The sequence below is a fragment of the Pelobates fuscus genome, chromosome 10 (genome assembly GCF_036172605.1).
Source record: "Pelobates fuscus isolate aPelFus1 chromosome 10, aPelFus1.pri, whole genome shotgun sequence".
NCBI classification, from domain to species: Eukaryota; Metazoa; Chordata; class Amphibia; order Anura; family Pelobatidae; genus Pelobates; species Pelobates fuscus.
Genome location: NC_086326.1, coordinates 122,284,077 through 122,306,634, shown reverse-complemented (window position 1 = coordinate 122,306,634; position 22,558 = coordinate 122,284,077). Strand labels below are relative to the sequence as shown.

The following is a 22,558-nucleotide window of genomic DNA, read 5'->3' as shown; positions in this document are numbered from 1 at the left end:
TAGTGCCAGTAAATTTCATAGCTCTGTTACAATGGGATAAATGTTATTATGCGCGTATGGGCTAGTCCCAAGTGAGATAAAGTATTGTATGTTAGTTCCATTTGGAAATGTGTCCTGTGTGGATTTTTAGGGATCCCAGCCACAGAGTTGTCATACCTGTTGGCTGGCTGCATGATCCCTCTAGCCCTGGGATAAATCAAGAGAGCTAGGCCCGAGAGCCGCAAGTGCCTTTGTAAAGGCAATATAAATCACATTGCAGGCAGAGGTGGATACCTGCCTGGAAGGAGGGCTGCAGCGGAATAGGCAGAGGGGACGATACCTGCCTGGAATAAGGACTGCAGCGGAATAGGCAGAGGGGACGATACCTGCCCGCTAGAAGAACTGCAGTGGAATAGGCAGAGGGGACAATACCTGCCTGGAAGAAGTACTGCAGCACAATAGGCAGAGGGAACGATACCTGCCTGGAAGGAGAGCTGCAGCGAAATAGACAGAGGGGACTCTACCTGCCTGGAAGAAGAGCTGCAGCCTGGTTGGGTGGAAAAGCTCCGCAGTCAAGCCATGGAGACTGGGGCAGAGAAGCGTCAGTTTTTGCCTGTTCCAGATAGGAAGCGAACCTGCGCGGAGATACCTAGCCGGGGTACAAGAAGCTCGGCTACAAGGTATTCCTAGGCAGCAATGTAAACACTGCCTTTTCTATGAAAAGGCAGCATTTTCATTGCTCAGCTTGCAAGGACAGGCTATAGACATCAGGACTACTAGAGTAAGCTTTAGTTGTTCTGGTGACTAAAGTGTCCCTTTGAGATACACAGGTTGTAATATTGGAAATTGAATTGTGTTATCCTTGAGGTTATATATGAGTATAAAGTACGTAGGTGCATACTCGTATATTATCTTAACAAGTACCCAAATTATCAATAGAATACATACCAAGCTCATTAAATACAAATCTGAACATAATTTATGGTGACAATTGAAGACAATTGAATTGCCTGCATTCCCAGCCACCAAAATCAGTTTGCTGTTTTCTGACATTTAGAATTGTTTACCACTATGCGGTTTCAGAATGAATTATTAGGCAACTGCCCAAGTAGAGGGGAACATCACTCATGTAGGAGTTTCCAACTCACAATACAGGCTTCACATGATAAATATGAGTGGTGTGCAGTAATGGGATTCCTGACAGATCATCCAACACCTTATTATCTGGTGTATAATCCTATGGTTTTCACAGTTCTCTATGGGCTTAATTCCTGTATAGAGAAAAACACTAACATTTCCCAAAATTGTTATAGTCCGTTTTCTCTTTGCTATAATAAATAAATCATCTATACCTTTGATTTTAAAATATTTCCTTTATTTATAATTATCTCGGCAATGTCCTCAATTCTCTTAGGACTTTTAGGAGACAGGAGAGGGGAGGAATCACTAGAGGAGATGTTTCTTCTTCTAATTAGAAAATTTTGTAAGTTAAGAGAATCATTCATTAAATTATATAGCAGAAGGGCACTTGGAATGTAATTAGGCAATTACTTTATATTGCGTGCAAGATAATTGCCACATCTGTAACATTTATTCTTTTATTATGAGTATATTGAGATAAAAGTACTTTTTTAGTATTTTGTCCTGGAATCAGTCCAAACCGTGGCTTATTCCTTAAACTCGAAACTGTAGCAAATTCAACTGGGAAAATAAAGATGTGGCTAAAGTGAAGGTGCAGAATTTTTCCAAATCAGCGTGCATACATTTTGCCATTTTTGGATAATTCAGACAATATGGAAAGTGCCCCATATGAAAGATGTCTTCTTTTGCGAATGGTATGCCATAATGGAATTAGTTTAGGAACCAAGGAAAATTTGAGAGTAACAGCCTTCCCTTAACCCCTTAAGGACACATGACGTGTGTGACACGTCATGATTCCCTTTTATTCCAGATGTTTGGTCCTTAAGGGGTTAATCCCAATCCCATTTAGGGACCACACATCCATTCAATTTTCTACAGGCAAAGCAATATATTATTATCACCAAGGAGTCTATTAGCAGCATGGGACTTACATAAGTTATGTTTGTATTAACTTTTTTTAAGCCATGATACATATGAACTACTCCCAGGCTAACCTATAATATAAAAAATAAAAATCTGGGTACATGTGGGGGCAGTAGCAAAATGCAAAAAAAATTTCTTATGGTGGAGGGGGTGGGACGTACATTGACTTCAGAGCTGTAAATGGGTGAAAGCAGTCCTTTAGTATGTGTTTTAATAAGTGTCGGAAATAAAACTGTGATTACCATCTGACAATCATTAAATAAGTTAATTATTCAGTTAAGGTAGAGGTTTGAGCAATACATGTTACTAACCTTTCTAGTAAGGCTGCAATTAAATGTGACATTTATAAGGCTCCAATAATGGTAAAATATAAAGCAGCCATGAATTGAAAATATTTTCTGTTTTTGAAGTGCAAATCGGTTCAGTAAAGGTTGGGTATACCTTACCTACCATAAGTTATCGGTTTGACATACATTTTTGGGGTGGTTTAATGGTTTCCTTTAAAAAAAATTATTGTTGACTTTTAAATGTGAAACACATGCTAATTATAACGTTTATATATTTAGGATATACAACATCACAACTGTTTTGTTCTATTTTCAGTGATGAACAAAGTACAGATGCTGGCAGAAGGAGTGGCGGACAGAATCCAAATGTTACTTAGGTCAGAAATGCCTCCGGTTCAGTTTAAACTCCTGGGAACTCTACGGATGCTGACAGATGGGCAAGGTACAGCGCAAGAGCCTGGATTAAACACTGCTATCTCAGCAATCTGCAGCATCTTGAAATCTGTGTATACTGCATGAAGTTCATACAAGTGGAATACTAGCATGTGGTTAAAAAAAAAATAATCTATCAGTCTCATCTCTTAAATAAAAAAATACAAAACGAAAAAGCAGGTTACACAGATTAATTTGTATACTACTCATAGGTGCCAGTAATCCCGAATTTGCCAGCAAGACCCCTCAATGCCTGCTCTCTCCCCCTGCCCACCTCTGTCCTGGAAAGTGAGCAGAAAAGGCTGGCACTTATAACTATTGTGTAAGATGTCATATTAAAATATATATATATATATATATATATATATATATATATATATATATATATATATATATATATACACACACAAAGTGTAAATATTAGCTAGCCAATATTTACACTTTGTATATTATTTTTGGTTGTGGCTATTCATTGCACCCGGCAATTACATCTGCAGAATACTGCTGTGTATATATCTGAGTGCAAGGACTGGATATTTTTATATTATATATATATATATATATATATATAGATATATATATATATATATATATACATACATATATATGCCCCCCAATTGCCAATTGCCTCCCCCCCCCCGAGATTCTCCCCTGCCGGCTAATGCTGGGCTGGCATTGCCCAAGTGCCAGCCCTGCAATGTGCCTGCAGACTGTGGAGATCAGAGATCTCCCTCCCCGGTCCGCAGGCACTGTGCTGGCAGCCGGCAGGGGAGGGAGAGAGGACCCGGGAGCTCTTACCAGCAGATCTTCCGGGTCCTCCTCTCACGAGCATGGAGCGTTGCCGCAGTTACCACGGCAACGCTCCAAATCTCGTGAGAGTGAACTCTGGCCCTGGAAGCCACTGGAACCACCAGGGAATCCCACTGGCACCACCAGGGAACAAAATATGTCCCCCTCCTCCCAGTAAAGGTAAGAAGGGAGAGGGGGCATAAAGTATATATTTATTTTAATTAAATAAATTAAAAAGAAAGCCTCCCTACCCTCCTTCCCCCCATGCACACACTACACACACACTGCCCCACAAACACTGCCCCCCCATACATACACTATACACACTGCCCCACAAACCCTGCCCCCATACATACACTATACACACTGCCCCACAAACCCTGCCCCCATACATACACTATACACACTGCCCCACAAACCCTGCCCCCCATACATGCACTATACACACTGCCCCACAAACACTGCCTCCCATACACACACTGCCCCACAAACAATGCCCTCCCATACATACACTATACACACTGCCCCACAAACACTGCCCCCCATACACACACTGCCCCCCCATACATACACTATACACCCTGCCCCACAAACACTGCCCCCATACATACACTGCCCCCCATACACACACTATACACACTGCCCCACAAACACTGCCCCATACATACACTACACACACTGCCCCACAAACACTGCCCCCCATACACACACTACACACACTGCCCCACAAACACTGCCCCCATACACACACTACACACACTGCCCCACAAACACTGCCCCCCATACACACACTGCCCCACATACATACACTATACACACTGCCCCCCATACATACACTATACACACTGCCCCACAAACACTGCCCTCATACATACACTATACACACTGCCCCACAAACACTGCCCCCCATACATACACTGCCCCCATACATACACTATACACACTGCCCCACAAACACTGCCCCCCATACATGCACTATACACACTGCCCCACAAACACTGCCCCCCATACATACACTATACACACTGCCCCCCATACATACACTATACACACTGCCCCACAAACCCTGCCCCCATACATACACTATACACACTGCCCCACAAACCCTGCCCCCATACATACACTATACACACTGCCCCACAAACCCTGCCCCCCATACATGCACTATACACACTGCCCCACAAACACGGCCTCCCATACACACACTGCCCCACAAACAATGCCCTCCCATACATACACTATACACACTGCCCCACAAACACTGCCCCCCATACACACACTGCCCCCCCATACATACACTATACACCCTGCCCCACAAACACTGCCCCCATACATACACTGCCCCCCATACACACACTATACACACTGCCCCACAAACACTGCCCCACAAACACTGCCCCCCATACACACACTACACACACTGCCCCACAAACACTGCCCCCATACACACACTACACACACTGCCCCACAAACACTGCCCCCCATACACACACTGCCCCACATACATACACTATACACACTGCCCCCCATACATACACTATACACACTGAACCACAAACACTGCCCCCATACATACACTATACACACTGCCCCCCATACATACACTATACACACTGCCCCACAAACACTGCCCCCATACATACACTATACACACTGCCCCCCCATACATACACTATACACACTGCCCCACAAACACTGCCCCCATACATACACTATACACACTGCCCCACAAACACTGCCCCCCATACATACACTATACACACTGCCCCACAAACACTGCCCCCCATACATACACTATACACACTGCCCCACAAACACTGCCCCCCATACACACACTGCCCCCCCATACATACACTATACACCCTGCCCCACAAACACTGCCCCCATACATACACTGCCCCCCATACACACACTATACACACTGCCCCACAAACACTGCCCCATACATACACTACACACACTGCCCCACAAACACTGCCCCCCATACACACACTACACACACTGCCCCACAAACACTGCCCCCATACACACACTACACACACTGCCCCACAAACACTGCCCCCCATACACACACTGCCCCACATACATACACTATACACACTGAACCATAAACACTGCCCCCATACATACACTATACACACTGCCCCCCATACATACACTATACACACTGCCCCACAAACACTGCCCCCATACATACACTATACACACTGCCCCCCCATACATACACTATACACACTGCCCCACAAACACTGCCCCCATACATACACTATACACACTGCCCCACAAACACTGCCCCCATACATACACTATACACACTGCCCCACAAACACTGCCCCCCATACATACACTATACACACTGCCCCACAAACCCTGCCCCCCATACATGCACTATACACACTGCCCCACAAACACTGCCTCCCATACACACACTGCCCCACAAACAATGCCCTCCCATACATACACTATACACACTGCCCCACAAACACTGCCCCCCATACACACACTGCCCCCCCATACATACACTATACACCCTGCCCCACAAACACTGCCCCCATACATACACTGCCCCCCATACACACACTATACACACTGCCCCACAAACACTGCCCCCCATACACACACTACACACACTGCCCCACAAACACTGCCCCCATACACACACTACACACACTGCTCCACAAACACTGCCCCCCATACACACACTGCCCCACACTGCTCCACAAACACTGCCCCCCATACACACACTGCCCCACATACATACACTATACACACTGCCCCCCATACATACACTATACACACTGAACCACAAACACTGCCCCCATACATACACTATACACACTGCCCCCCATACATACACTATACACACTGCCCCACAAACACTGCCCCCATACATACACTATACACACTGCCCCCCCATACATACACTATACACACTGCCCCACAAACACTGCCCCCATACATACACTATACACACTGCCCCACAAACACTGCCCCCCATACATACACTATACACACTGCCCCACAAACACTGCCCCCCATACACACACTGCCCCCCCATACATACACTATACACCCTGCCCCACAAACACTGCCCCCATACATACACTGCCCCCCATACACACACTATACACACTGCCCCACAAACACTGCCCCATACATACACTACACACACTGCCCCACAAACACTGCCCCCCATACACACACTACACACACTGCCCCACAAACACTGCCCCCATACACACACTACACACACTGCCCCCCATACACACACTGCCCCACATACATACACTATACACACTGCCCCCCATACATACACTATACACACTGAACCACAAACACTGCCCCCATACATACACTATACACACTGCCCCCCATACATACACTATACACACTGCCCCACAAACACTGCCCCCATACATACACTATACACACTGCCCCCCCCATACATACACTATACACACTGCCCCACAAACACTGCCCCCATACATACACTATACACACTGCCCCACAAACACTGCCCCCCATACATACACTATACACACTGCCCCACAAACACTGCCCCCCATACATACACTATACACACTGCCCCACAAACACTGCCCCCCATACATACACTATACACACTGCCCCACAAACACTGCCCCCCATACACACACTACACACACTGCCCCACAAACACTGCCCCCATACACACACTACACACACTGCCCCCATACACACACTGCCCCACATACATACACTATACACACTGCCCCCCATGCATACACTATACACACTGAACCACAAACACTGCCCCCATACATACACTATACACACTGCCCCCCATACATACACTATACACACTGCCCCACAAACACTGCCCCCATACATACACTATACACACTGCCCCCCATACATACACTATACACACTGCCCCACAAACACTGCCCCCATACATACACTATACACACTGCCCCACAAACACTGCCCCCCATACATACACTATACACACTGCCCCACAAACACTGCCCCCCATACATACACTATACACACTGCCCCACAAACACTGCCCCCCCATACATACACTATACACACTGCCCCACAAACACTGCCCCCCCATACATACACTATACACACTGCCCCACAAACACTGCCCCCATACACACACTACACACACTGCCCCACAAACACTGCCCCCCATACACACACTGCCACTCTCACATACACACTGCACCGCACACAAACACACTTCACCCCTAACACATACCACTGCTCCTATGCCCCACACATACACTGCCCCCTAACACACACACTGCAACCCTGACATACACTTACGCCCTCACGCACTCGCGCACACACACTTCACCACTCACACACATACCACTGCTCCTATGCCCTATATCCCAGCAGACCCCAGGTAAGTTGTCAAACTGTTCTTAAATGGTTTGACGACTTACTCTAGGATAGGGATCCTGGCACTACTGGCGCCATATCTACTACACTGAGCTGTAGTGGTTATTGTGCCTGGATTATTTATTTAAATAATCTACCAGTGCCCCTCCCGAGATCAGGCTCTGGATCTGCCACTGTATAGATATATATTTTTATTCTTAATGTATTCGTGCATAGATGATACAGGTAACATTTTAGCTAGCAATGCCACAAAAGCTATCGCAAGAGATTCAATTGACAAATAAAAACAACTGTGCACATTTTTAAAAGTAAGAAGAGTAGACAGTAGTATGGTGCGAGTCATATCGTGTGTGTAAGAGGCTGTAATGCATAATCAAGATTTTGTGTACAAGAGTTGTTTAGGCACGGTCTATCATGGCCTATGTAAGTAATATGGAATAAGCTAGTATGGAAATACCTATCACTGTGTAAAGATCGTTAACATGCTTAATTGTTGCTTCAAACTTATGAACAGGTATTTTATCTAAACTTTCAAGATTGTGTTAGCCTAATGAATGTAGACTAGGTAGTGGATTCAGGAGTTAAGCAGAGAGTATTACGTTAAATGAGAAGTTAGCTAGCAAGCAAACCAACAGTTGATCAAATGTATAGTTCTCACGGTATGTACGTGGGCAAAGAATGTAAGTAGCACATGCCTAGCCGATGCCCAATCTGGAGGCCTTGGCTGGACATCTGTGTTGCTTCCTTGCTCAACTCCGGCACCCCGCGCCCATGCGTGTTCTTCGCAGCGACGTCCAGCTGAGTCACCGCCCCGGGATCTAACAGGGGCCTGTGCCATCTTGTGGCCGAGGCCTTCACCGATGTGGGTCTGTGTAGGGTTGCATTCCACAATTTCCGCCTGTGTTTTGCCCCGTGTGGCTCTGTTCCCGGGTGGACCAGCATTCAAGACTGGTGCGGTTGTTGCTTTGCTCAGTTGGGGCCTTTCCAGCAGCACTCCCGTGTGTTGTCCTTTGCGGGAAGATGTTCTGGCTGGCAGTCGTGCAGTTGGTGCTTTGGGCTGGTTACTATTTGGAGTTGGTGCAGGAGGCTGTCGCTTGCTCTCCAGACGCTCCCAGAATCGCCTACATTTGGCGTCAAATTTTTCCTAAAAGGCTGCTGCCCAAATGCTAAGAGTCAGTCGCTCTTTGTGGACCGTGGTGCTGTCGCCCATTTTTGTGCGGTCTCATGGCTCCCGTCCGTCAGAGTTGCTCCCTGTTCTAGACCACTGCAGTATCCAATGCAAGAATTACTGAAATAGTAATGTAAAAACAGAACGTAAATATTGTAACAAAGTTCAATATTCAAATGCTAATGCTTATTTTCAGTGCAAACGCCCTTCAACCTGGGAATGTTAAACTTTTCCATGATCAAATCATCTGTTAACAGAATTAAAAAAATAAACTGTTACCTTGACAAGGAACACTGTCACTAAATTGGTCAGGTTTTCTAGAAAATCAAGGCGATTGGCTCTCTATTCTGGCTGTTTACTGGGGTCCTTTACATAATAGTGTAGTAGTACAGGGGTAGGCAACCGGCACTCCAGATGTTGTGGACTACACCGCCCATGATGCTTTGCTAGCATTGTGGTTGTAAGAGCATTATGGGCAATGTAGTCCAAAATATCTGGAGTGCCGAAGGTTGCCTACCCCTGGTGTACTATATAATAAAACAGAATTGGCCAGGATAAATGATGCCGCACCTATACTCTAGACCCAAAACTATGGTTCTAAGTTTCCAATTAGTAAAATGTATTTACTCTATTTTTCATTAAGCTGACACTGCTAGAATACTGGGACAGGATTCCAAACTTCTGAACAGATTAGTGCAATGGTGTGAAGCCAAAGATCACACCGGGGTACGAGGAGAGGCAAACAGGCTACTAGCATCTCTTCTGCGTCACAGCAAGTCTCAGGTAATTAACAATTTATTGTTGACATTTTGTGTATGTATGTATTTTTTTGTTACTTTTTATTCATAATTTATAGGGTTAAGCCCTGCAGACACAGCTGGAGTGTCTTTACTGGTGCACAGATCCTAAGTGGTGTTCCCTTAGCTATCTGATTAATTGTTTGGATTATATAAGTAAAATACCCTGAAATTGAGAACATCACCATCGTAATTAATTATTTTATTATTTCCATGCAATACATGACAGCATGGGTTAGATCCTCCTCTTTCACTTTAAAAAACAATAATTCAAATAAAAAGCTGACTCACCCACACACACAATTTATCTCATGTCTAAGATAGGAAAACAGGTCAACCAATTTGTGGCCTCTAGCATTTATCATTTCTTGCTTACCTAGTTGTTTTTCGAAAGCAGAGGTTAAGGGAGTTCAGCTTCTTTTCTCCAGGGTATATATTCATTAGGGTGATCCAGTGGGGGCTATTTTTAGTACTAGACATGTGCAATTCGTTTCGGTCCGAATAGGAATTCGGACATTCGGGTACTTCCGAATGTCCGAATTGCCGATGTCCCGAAGTGTCAAAGTGCCGAAGTTCCGAAGCACAGTATTGCCTAAGTACTAATATACTTACCCAGTGAAAGAAGAAGAATGTTACATTGTATACAATTTTAAATTAAAAGTATACAAACATAGCCAGGATTCACCTGTAAGCATTTGCAAGTTACTTTATAAGCCTTCCCCCGCCCTTCAGAGCTCAGTCTGCGCGGAGCCATCCATGGGTGAAGATGGATTTTGTTTTTTTGCGCTTTTTTTTTTTTAAATAATTGCGTCGGTTATTATGGTTTTTTATTTGCCCTTTTTTGGGGCTGAAAAAATAAGATTTTAGAAGAAAGAAAACATCGAATGGTAAGTTTTATTTATTTTTTTTAAAGGTACTTAGTTGTTTTTTTAGGGCCCCCACCCGCCGCTCAGGGGTGGGGACCAGGGGGGAGGACCTTAGGTCCCCCCCACCCCCTTATTAGTATTTAGGGCCCCCACTCGCCGCTGAGGGGTGGGGGCCAGGGGGGAGGAAACTAGGTCCCCCCTTATTCTTGTTTAGGGCCCCCACCCATCGCTCAGGGGTGGGGGCCAGAGGGGAGGACATTAGGTCCCCCCCTTATTAGTTTTTAGGGCCCCCACCTGCCGCTCAGGGGTGGGGGCCAGGGGGGAGGACATTAGGTCCCCCCCCTTATTAGTATTTAGGGCCCCCACCCGCTGCTCAGGGGTGAGGGCCAGGGGGGAGGATCTTAGGTCCCCCCCTTATTAGTATTTAAGGCCCCCACCCATTGCTGAGGGGTGGGGGCCAGGGGGGAGGAAACTAGGTCCCCCCTTATTCTTGTTTAGGGCCCCCACCCATCGCTCAGGGGTGGGGGCCAGGGGGGGAGGACACTAGGTCCCCCCTTATTACAATTTAGGGCCCCCACCCGCCGCTCAGGGGTGGGGGCCAGGGGGAGGACATTAGGTCCCCCCCTTATTTGTATTTAGGGCCCCCACCCATTGCTGAGGGGTGGGGGCCAGGGGGGAGGAAACTAGGTCCCCCCTTATTCTTGTTTAGGGCCCCCACCCATCGCTCAGGGGTGGGGGCCAGGGGGGAGGGCATTAGGTCCCCCCCCTTATTAGTTTTTAGGGCCCCCACCCGCCGACCAATTTAGGTCTTTCAGCCTTTTGGTAGATAACTCCCTGATACCGTGGGAATTAGGGAGTTATCTACCAAACAGCTGCAAGAGAAGTCCCAAAGTGCCGAAGTGCCGAAATTCCAAAGTTCTGAAGTTGCTGAATTTACGAAGTGCCGAAGTCTTGAAGTGCCGAATTGCGAAAATCCCGAATTTCGGAATGCCGAACCGAACCGAATTTTTTTCCCATGCACATGCCTATTTAGTAACATTTAGCACATGAAGATGTTATCATTTCCAAAAAACATTCTATGGTGATGGATGCTTTCTCCAGTAATTTTAGTTTGGCTATCTTTATGTGAACCTTCATAACCTTTATTTTATTTTTTAAGCAGGCCATGCTTGGCTTTTCCAGATTTCAAATGAATACTCTTCATGGAAGAATACAGGAAGTCCCCAGATGCATTAATAGTAATAATGCATTGAATGGGAAAAGGCTGTTGTGCTTGTTTTAGAATGTCAGCCTCATGGACTTCATCATCACTGGCTTCTATGGCACCTTGCTCTAGATATTTTGACATGATTCTGGTATTTAGTGAGCTAGGTATTCAACAGGCTTCCTTTGGATAGAAAAAGTGGAGACTCTGGTTAGATGATTCTCCTTCAATGTCAGAATTAAACTTTTTCTCTCTGTAGACAAATGACCAATAAACTGGTTCCAACGAGGAAACCCTGAGCTCAGAGTCACTGGATGCCCAGCCGGTTTCCGATTTAATTCCGACAGTGAGATCTGATCTAGATGATGTGTGGAGAAAGCTATCGAAGAGTGATAGTTTTTTGGACACGTTCAAGAAGAGGACTTACTCTACCCTATATTCCAATGCCCTGCTAATTAACAAAACTGAATATAAAAAAAACTCAAAAGGCAGACAAGTTGTGTAATTTTAAGGAAGTGCATTTGAGATTTTCCAGGGTCTTAAGAATGTGGATTTCAGACATTTCGAGTGACTTATATTCAGAAATCAGAAGAGATACATAGTTACATAGCTGAAAAGAGATTGTGTCCACCAAGTTCAGCCTTCAAGTTCAGATAGGATCTTCATTAACCATTTAATTTATTGGGGTCCTGGATTTCTTTTCAGAAACATCACGAGGCTTGATTCATTAATTGCTTCTTGGCAAGATCCATAGCCCTTAGATCCAGGAATTCTGGTGGCCCATTTAAGAAAAGCCATTGTGCCCTCTGGCTCCAAATGAATTGCTGCTTCATCATTATCAAAGGATGGCACTTTTAAACTGAATGACAACCAAGGAGGTTTTCTTTTACTTTCGTTGGCTCCACAAGCTAACAAGAGTGGCAAGTGAGCTTGACTAGAGCTTGCCTGTCTGCCTGCCCTCCTTCTCAATGAGCTCACTGAAAAGCGAACATGCACTAACTTGCATCTTTAGAAAAGAGGCTTCTTAATGCTCCAGCACAGACTGAAGCATGTGCTGGGTAAGGAGGGGAGGTTTTGCAAAAGCAGCACACAGCTGATCTGCTGCTTTTTCAAGTCTTTTTTTTTTTTCATGTAACCCTAAAGAAAAAACACACCAATAAATACATGCATTGAGTTTTCTATATTACAATGGAGTGTTCCTTCAGCTGCAAAGAAATGCATAAGGTCAAAAGGTTTTTTCCTCATTAAAGATGTTTCCACTGTCTTTAAAATCAGTACTCTGCTAAAATAGCGCTTATAACCAAGGTGTCATATAAGGAATAAACATAGTATAAAAACAGGAAGTGGTGGAGTTGTTGACAAGCTCTCACCTACAAATCCATTTATCATTTTTACTTTCAGTGCTTCCTTTTTGTCCTCAAGTATATGATTTAGAAGGCATCTTAGTTGGGTAGCAGCATATTTATTTGGGGTACATGTATTCTCCTATCTTTCTAGTTTGGAAGCTTTAAGTACTAAGTGTTCACAAATAATTTTAAATTCTAGAACTCTCTTCTATTGTGTCAGTGGAAATGCTAGGGGGATTAAATGACCCCAGACCTTTGGGATGGCTGCTTCCAGTTTGAGCCCCTTCACTAGGCTTGCAACACCTGTTAATGAGGGATTTCCATTATTCCATTAGCTACTATTCTGATGGGTTCTATCCAGTGGGCTCTATATTTGGTTCTATACCCAAATTTGGTACCTGTCTAAGCCAGGATGTTCTCTGTGTTCTCACTGCATAATATTTTACCAAACAGGAGCCTCGATTTAATAGTGTTGGATGAGCTTTTCAAATTACTTTATATGTATCCAATGATATTAAATCATTTAGAAATCTTATCTAACAATGTTATATCAAGTCCATGGTTCCTTGGGCTCAACTGCATTTCTGAGCCCAAAGAATCAGTTTTATTGGACCTGAATCCTTGATGCATAGATTGTATTTAGTCTATGTTTCTTGTGCCTTGAACCTGTTAATGCGGTCTTGCAATCGTATGCTGATTTTCCTCTCTAAGATAGATTTGTACTTTGTGACCACAGATGTGCTAAGTCTTGGTGCCCTGTTTAAACACTTTCGTGCCCCAGGAATTTATGCAATGGAGAATGCCACTTCAAACATGGACCTTGAGGTGGTCATGCTGATTTCCAGTCTTTGATAATGGTGATTTGTTTAAGGGTGGATATACTTTCTTATAAGAGAGACGTCAGGCCATACTCATATCAATAGTCAAAAGTCATTATGAAAACAGCCCACACCACTAATAGACTTACAGCAGTAGATCTCCTTTCTTTTCAGGAGCAAAGATCTCTGAATATGGATGTCCTGTGAAAAGGATCATCCATTAATGTGTTGTACTTGTTCTCAACCTACCTCTGTAATGAGCACTGCGCTCAGGAATGTAATAAAGGAAAGGGTGGGGGTGAAGGCAGTGATTCTCTTTTGATGTGTCTGGTTTACTGTGAAGCTGGCGAACTTCTTTGGAGAATTCTGCTCAAGAGAAGCTAGAAATTAAGCAGAATTGTTTAGTCAATTTAGGATTTTCTGGAGCGGTAATCTTTTATAATTACTTGAATGCAATATTTCCTTGATTTTCTCCAAATCAAATTAGCACAAAAACACATTAATTGTTCATGTTGCTATTGTAATAGTGGGGTAATGCAAATTATGCTGGGCATGGAAAATTATCTGGATTTTTTTTTTGTATTACCTTAGCCTTAGCTAGTATAATTTTTTTTTTTTTTTTTATATATACCATTTTTCAATTGTAGTAGATTGCAATGCTTCTTACAAAGGACTTAGAGGTCATCATTACGATTTATCATATACTTAAATTGTTTAAACCAGGGGTGCCCAAAAGGTAGATCCCCAGATGTTGTAGAACTAGAACTCCCATGATGCTTTGCATGCTTTTAGACTGCCTTTAGAATGACAAAGCATCATGAAAGCTGTAGTTTTAAAAGATCTGGGGATCTACTTTTTGGACATCTCTGGTTTAAACAGTTAATCAAACCAAAATATAGTGTTTTAAGATTTTCTATATGCCTCCCCACCAAAAAAAAATAAAGTTAAGGAAAAAGCTAAAACTTACCTCCGTTCTAGCGTCAAAGTTCACTGAAGAAAACAAATGTCAGAAAGGGTGGGCTGATGCGAGGAAATGGGCAGCATGGAGGGTGGATCATACAACCATTGGCACCAACATGCTGGTATCAGATGCCAAATTTGCACAGAATTCACATTAGCCACTGGAACCCTTGTAAAAGGCTGGCTAACTGAGCCCTAATGATGCTGCAGGTGGAGTTATACCTTTAGCAGCAGAGGGGATAATCTTCATAGCGAAACACTGCACATACAGACTCCAGACACCATGACCACTTCAAATCACTTAAGTGGTCATGGTGCTTGGACATATCCTTAATGTGCCAATCATTTCCCATTTTAATATACACTTTGTTGATTAAGATATTGTACCCTCTAAATGTTAACTGTACCCATAAACACTCTTGCTGTTTGCAGGATGTAGTGAAAGCTGTTCAGCAAGCAGAAGGGATGAAACACCTGGTGTCCATGACGACAAGCGAACATGCTATAATGCAAAACGAAGCCCTTATCGCACTGGCCATCGCATCAGCAATTAACCTTGGTATCTAAATATTTATCTTTGGCACACAAACCATCCATGAGCTAAAACATATATTCTGTTATCTTACATATATGCATTAAAACATCAACACATCAGCATCTAACAAAAACACACAAAATTTAACCCAGCGATCAAACTTCTACTTCTGGGGCGACAGCAATGGCTACGCCCAAAATACATAGAACAAAATTCCAAAACGTTACCAACGCACTATCCAAATCCCTATGCACATTTAAATAACTAGATTATTTTTGTATCACTCCAATGGCCATTAATGTATGGTCACCTGCCACATCAAGGCAAGTCATTTATGTATGCTAAAGCCGGTGCTGCCACCAGGAGCAGTGGGCTATTTTTGTGTGTTTGTATTTGGTTTTGTATTGCACAGCCATGTTACAGTACTGTGGCCTACTCTATGTGTTCCCTATCAAGGATTAGAAAAGGGTATTTTTCTGATTCCCTACACACTTATTGTCTAAATAGAGATTTTGCCTTTTGACTTAAATGGACACTATAGTCACCAGAACAACTACAGCTTATTGGATTTGTTCTGGTGAGTAGAATCATTACCTTCAGGCTTTTTGCTGTAAACACTGTCTTTTCAGAGAAAATGCAGTGTTTACATTACAGCCTAGTGATAACTTCACTGGCACTCCTCAGATTGCTGTTAGAGATCCTTCCTGGGTCATTGCTGCCTAAAATGAATCCAAACATTCAGTGTCTCCTCCCTCTGCATGCAGACACTGAACTTCCCTCATAGAGATTCATTGATTCAATTCATCTCTATGAGGAGATGCTGATTGGCCAGGGCTGTGTTTGAATCACGCTGGCTCTGCCTCCTTGTCAGTCTCAGCCAATCCTATGGAGAAGCACTGTGATTGGATCAGGCTACCACTTCTGATGATGTCAGCAGACTGCTTGTTTTTTTTCTGAGGCAAACAGCATGCAGATTTACAGTTCCAGGCTTGAATACAGTAAGATTTTGCTATATTTATGGAGGCATGAGGGGCTAGATGGTGGTTTTAATACTATAGGGTCAGGAATACATGTTTGTGTTCCTGACCCTATAGTGATCCTTTAACCCCTTAAGGACCAAACTTCTGGAATAAAAGGGAATCATGACATGTCACACGTCATGTGTCCTTAAGGGGTTAAGTGAACTGCAATACCTATTTTCAAAATCAAAGGAATGTTATATGACTATTCCTTCTCCTCTTCTTTCTGCACTGCATGTTTTTAAATTATTAAAAGGGTCATTCCATGCACTATAACCACTACAGCCCACTGTAGTGGTTATGGTGCAAGGAGTGCCATGCTGCCATCCCACAATAAGATTTCAAACTGTTTACCGCTACACACACAGGTAGACAATCACGTAAGAAATCATTGGACTTTATTTATAGCGAGTTACTGAGACATTTTACTCAAGGACCGGTTAGAATACAGGCAGTAAACTGATGCCTCAAACATTTGGAACTTTTCAGACCTCTGACTGAAATATCTATTTACTGTCTGCATTCTGATATACCCTGAATAAATATCAACACGTTTAAGTTCCATTAGCTGCTCATTTATTAGATCAGATCAGATTATAAAACTCTACACAGTGGGTGACATCACCATGTGCATTGTACACGGTGTGACTGATTCAATGTGGGAAAATTCTACAATTTTGTTTCCCCCACAACTGTTTTATGATCCCTAAATTCTGTCAGACCAGCAAACAATATAGTCCAATTTACTGCAATTGTCCATGATTTTCTCACACAGTAGTTCAATAGATACACGCATGTCAATATACATTATTTTTTGAGACTTTTCCTTTCCATTTGATTCTGGCTCTTGCACATACTAACGCTCTTTCAATTCCAGCCATAGTTGAAGAGACTTTCAAGGAGTCAGAGTTGGTTTCAATTTTGCAGAAAATATTGGAGGATGAAGCCATGGGTCCAGAGGTGAAATACAATTCATTGGGCCTGCTGTGCAGCATTGTCGACTCAGGTATTGCAATGAAAGTCTGTTATCACAGTTATCAGTTATCTGTCAGAGATTAATGGCGGAACTTTGTGGTTTTCTCCTGAAGCTTAATGGAAACTATGAGATAAAAAATACACAGTATTTTTGTAATATATTATAAAGAGAACAGATTAAAAATAATACAAACAACAAATTAAAAAAAAATTCTCTAGGTTTCTAGATTCTCTAGGTGCACAGCTAGACAGGAAACGGACTAACAGGAGCTACATACCAGCAAATAATTTAAAATATTCTAACCTAAATTTGTCTGTAGCAGACAGCAAAAATTGCAGGGACATAGAGGCTCCAAACTGCCTGGGACTTTTTCTCCACATCTGGGGGTTCAATGCATGGTAGGACCTGCTGCCCTATTTTCTTATAATTATACTCCTGTTTTTTGTAATTATCCCATGGGAATTAAAGGGTAACTACTCCAAGCATCAAAACATCTGCAGCCTGCTAGTAATATGGGCAAACTGTTTAGCTCCTGGTCTGTTTTGAAGCAGGATTTATAACATCCGGCTTTGCAGAGGTGCAGAAGCCGGATCCCGATCCTCCAGGCAATCTTTGGCTGAGAGCGTCAATACTTGCAATTCTGTAAATTTGCACAGACACTCTAGTGCCGGGCTGGTTGAGGACACCCCAGTGTTGCTGCCAGAGATGGAATTACACCTCCATCAGCAGAGTGGTTGATCTCCAAAAGTGCAGAGTGCCATACCGAATCGCTGTACATGCAAACTCCAGGCACCATGACCACTTTAAATCACTGAAGTGTTCATGGTGCACAATGTAACTTTAAGCCAATCTGTTTAATTGCCAGGATCCATAGCATTAAAATGAACCTTTTGGCCAAAATAATGGGTCTTTTTTTAAAGCTTTACTTCTGGTGGTTAAAAACCTTGCTGAATTGCAAAACAATATCAATAATTTTATATGGAATAACAAAAGGCACAGAATAGCAATAAGCTTAATGCACAGACCCAGATATGTGGGGGCCTGGGTCTATCAAACTTATTTTTTTTACATTTAATGCTGAACACATTCGATTCGGGATATGCCTGTGTCTTGGTATCCACTCGCCTCTCCCCCCCACCAGCTACTAGAGTTGTTACTCCACCTCCAGCAGCATTATTAGCCAGCCCAGAACAAAGTAGCTCTCGCTCTTACAGTCTCAATGCTCAATTCTCTGCTATTTTGGCGTTAAATTACTTTTCTTTCGTTTATGGAGCCCTAGCCATGAGCTCCCCTAACTGTGACTGGTACGCACGGGGGAGGGGGGAATGGTTTCACTGTTAACTTATTTTGTTTTTATCTCCTGCTTTGTAAATTAATTTAACCTCAAACAGGAGGCTCCTGCAGGGTCTAGCAAACTATTAACAGAGCAGGAGATAAATTCTAAATTAAAGAAAGTGCAATAAAGAAAGTGTAAACATTAGATCTCTCGCGGAAATGTTTAGGAAGGCTAAAGAATTAACTCCTAAATGGCAGAGAATTGAGCAGTAAGACTGCAGAGGCATTCACAAAAAAGGTGAGTAATAGAAAACCTATAACATATGCATAAGTAATGATAAATAATTATATTTAGTCTAGAGTCTGCTCAATGCAATGTTAATTAACCATTTTAGTTAAAGTTTAACGGGGTTATTCACTGAAACCTGAATGTTCGCAAATAATTTCTGAATTGTGAAACAGACAAAAATACACAAGGTGACTTATTTTAACCTCAATTTTACACTTTGGATATATTTTGCTACAATTAGTAAATAATCTTGATAATATTCACAAAAGATAAATTAATTTACATGCATCAGATATATTAATATCTTTCATGGGTCATAATAAATGTTTTAGATTTTTTCTAATTAGCTTTCTTAAAAATAATTTAAGCCAATAGTGGCAGATATCTGTTTAATGACTATATTTCCAATGGGAGTTCGATAATCAGTCTTACTATGGGGTGCCTTTTGAGGATAGATAATCCACTCCCTTTTCCTGCATGCTACATTTCAGTAACAAAAACACTCCAAGCACTTTAGCTGTTTGGTGTTAGGAGTGCCCTGTCTTCACCCCCCTACCAACATGGATGTCCCTGCTTAGGATCTTCTATTATTTCTTCGAAACTCGCCATGCTTCCGACTCTCTATAGGAAGTTGTGGAGACAGGGAACAGGGCCTGGAAGACCCAGTAAGAGTCAAACCATTCTACTACTTACTAGTGGACACTCCTGGTACCTTAATCACTTTGGTCCTTTACATGTATTTTTTTTATTTCAGTATGCATAGACAGCACATTACTGAACGGAGACAAAAACGAAAATTTTGTCTGGACAGAAAAGCTTATAAAGCAGCTCTGTCACTGTCTGGGGACTTTACAGAATTCACAAAGACCCCTGACGGTGACAACGCTGCTGGGGGTCCAGTGGGGATAGGTAAAGTTGAGTTCTACTTACCTGAACATGTCTAGCGCAGGTGCAGCCATCTTCCTTCAGCAGGACCGCTTCAGCGCCAGGATCCGACCTCAGTGATGTACCCACGGCCATGTGAAGGGTAATTTTTGTGTTGCGGAATTGTGCCATCGATAAAAGCTACGTTGTATTGCATGTCACACATTAACAGAATAAATCTAGTTAATCATCCTTGAGCCTATATTGATGAAATTGAAAGACTGACATTTTTTGGTTGTTGTTTCCACCAGATGATCTGCGAAAAGAAATGACAGTGGTCAACATAAAAGAAACTCTGGAGAAGCTCTGTGGACACATCAACAATAATGTAGCAAAACAGGCCAACACTGTCCTGCAAATACTGGCAAACTGCAGCCAGAACAGTGGCCATTTTTTTGCCTAGTGATTGCTATGATCTTTTTGCTGTATGAGCGACATATTACACTATATTTTGATATAGCAACACAATCAATACTTTGGCATTGGTCTCTCCTGAAATTCACTTAGGCGTAGATAACAGTATTTTTTTGCATGACTCTGAATGAGAACATCAGTCAGAAGATAAATAGTTAGACTTGAACAACAAAAATCCTGGCATGCAATAAAGGAACCTGATGATTAAAGAGATAACATAATCGTCTATTTAAACTGAAATCTTGGCAATGGTGAGCATACTGCAACTGGGTTTCCTGTAGGAAGTAATTAAATGTTATAATGAATTTATCTATTTACACAAAGGGCAGTTAAGTCCAATTAAACCACTTAGTGCCAAACCATCTAGGATATTAGGAAAATTATGATGTGATGCAAAAAAATCCCCACGTGTTAGACACATCTTCTTTAGTAACATTGACCCTAATGGCTTGTAATGGTCTACGGGGGGAGAACGAACTAGTATGACCAAAAAGAGAATGCGTATTTATCCAAGTACCTGATTTTCAGCCATCTGCATCAGTATTAAGATTATTGATCACCACCTAGATTTGGGGGTGTTTAAAAGTGTACTAAGCTGGAAAAAAAAAAAGTACGGTAATTTGAAAATCAAGTTCTCTTTTGACCGGTCAAGAACAGAAATGTAGGTAAGATGACGCAGAGCAGTTTCAAACCATGCAACAATTAGATGTTCAGGCCTATAGATCTTCAATATATTTATCAATTGCAGATAATCTGCATTTTCTGTATATATTTTTCAAAAAACAGGAATTATAATCAGATACATACATGTCTGCATAGAAACCATATGTAAACCTTATTGTATTTATTTTTTTCATATCTAGAATTAAGGAGACTTATTCAATATTTTGTTAACTGAGATTTAAAGTTTCAGTAGACTTCACACTCTCAAATACAAGGTATATAAATATATGGCAGGATAAATAAAAAGCTAAAGGATATCTCTTGGTCCCAATCTCCTCAATAGTATAGGTGAAATTAAAAGAGAAAGAAAAACAAAATAGAGCTCACGAAAATAAAACAATGGGCATAAGATATAATATAATACCCACTTTTCTTTGAGCAGTTAGAATTCTTAGTACTTCCAGTATTGGTGGTATAACCTCCAACAAGGATAGATGTCTAGATTCAACTGGCGAGTGCTGGAAATAGAGGTAAAAAAATATAAGAAGAAGTATCATTGTTATAACATAAAAACAATAAATTAAAATAATCCACATCGTTTATCATCCTATTCTTAGGCTTTTTTTCAAGTGAATTATAGTGCATGGTAAACAGGAATACATAGGGGGAAGACAAATTTGAAATCTGCGGTAAAATGACTGTCATGTGAGAGCAGTCACGTGACCATGTGAATAGAAACTATACGTACATACAGTGTTAATAAAAAAATATATTTTGTAACATAAGGGCATTGAATAAAAAGGCAAAGATATGTCAACTAAATGAAAAAGTTATAGAAGCAATATTACTAGATCGGAAGGTCAGATCGAGTCCGTGCTTCATGTGACTAAATCCTACATACAATGCCGGTAGTGTTACTGTTAGGAGCAGAAGTTTTAGGAACAAAAGACATTATTAAAGCCCCTTAGATATTGGTAGGCCGCAATGAAGTAGTATTGTTGGCCATATTAGCTATGAGTGGGCTTTTCCTTTACATGTACCCACGGATAAAGAATAAAGGCTAAAGGAAGCAAGGCCATTTGGTGAATAACTCATAGTTTTGGACTGTGTCCTTTTGACTCTTTTATATTTAATATAATTTTTCTATTAGGTGCAACCTGTTTTTTTTCTTGTATTTTGGTTTCTATTCTTCAAGGTTTTGAGGGAATTGCTTGTTTTCAGCGTTTGCAGATAAAAGCAATCTGCTGGTTAAATTATTGGCACTTAACCATCTAAGTGTATACCACAATTGCATATGGAAATTAGTTAAGTTTAGCAAAAAGCTTGTTTACTGAAAAATGACAACTTTAGATGTATGTCTA

At 42.2% G+C, this 22,558-nt stretch overlaps 1 protein-coding gene across 4 annotated transcripts in view; it reads left to right on the top strand.

Moving 5' to 3' along the window:
* The window catches only part of LOC134575744 (rap1 GTPase-GDP dissociation stimulator 1-like), a 195,030-nt gene extending 172,875 nt beyond the window's left edge, over nt 1-22,155 (top strand). For all 4 annotated transcript variants that reach the window (XM_063435133.1, XM_063435135.1, XM_063435132.1 and 1 more), the window contains 5 exons: nt 2,647-2,772; nt 9,755-9,894; nt 15,535-15,661; nt 17,534-17,662; nt 20,372-22,155. In XM_063435133.1, the coding sequence (XP_063291203.1) occupies nt 2,647-2,772; nt 9,755-9,894; nt 15,535-15,661; nt 17,534-17,662; nt 20,372-20,523 (674 nt within the window). In that variant the 3' untranslated portion in view covers nt 20,524-22,155. The remainder of the gene's footprint in view (nt 1-2,646; nt 2,773-9,754; nt 9,895-15,534; nt 15,662-17,533; nt 17,663-20,371) is intronic.
* Nucleotides 22,156-22,558: the final 403 nt, after the last annotated feature.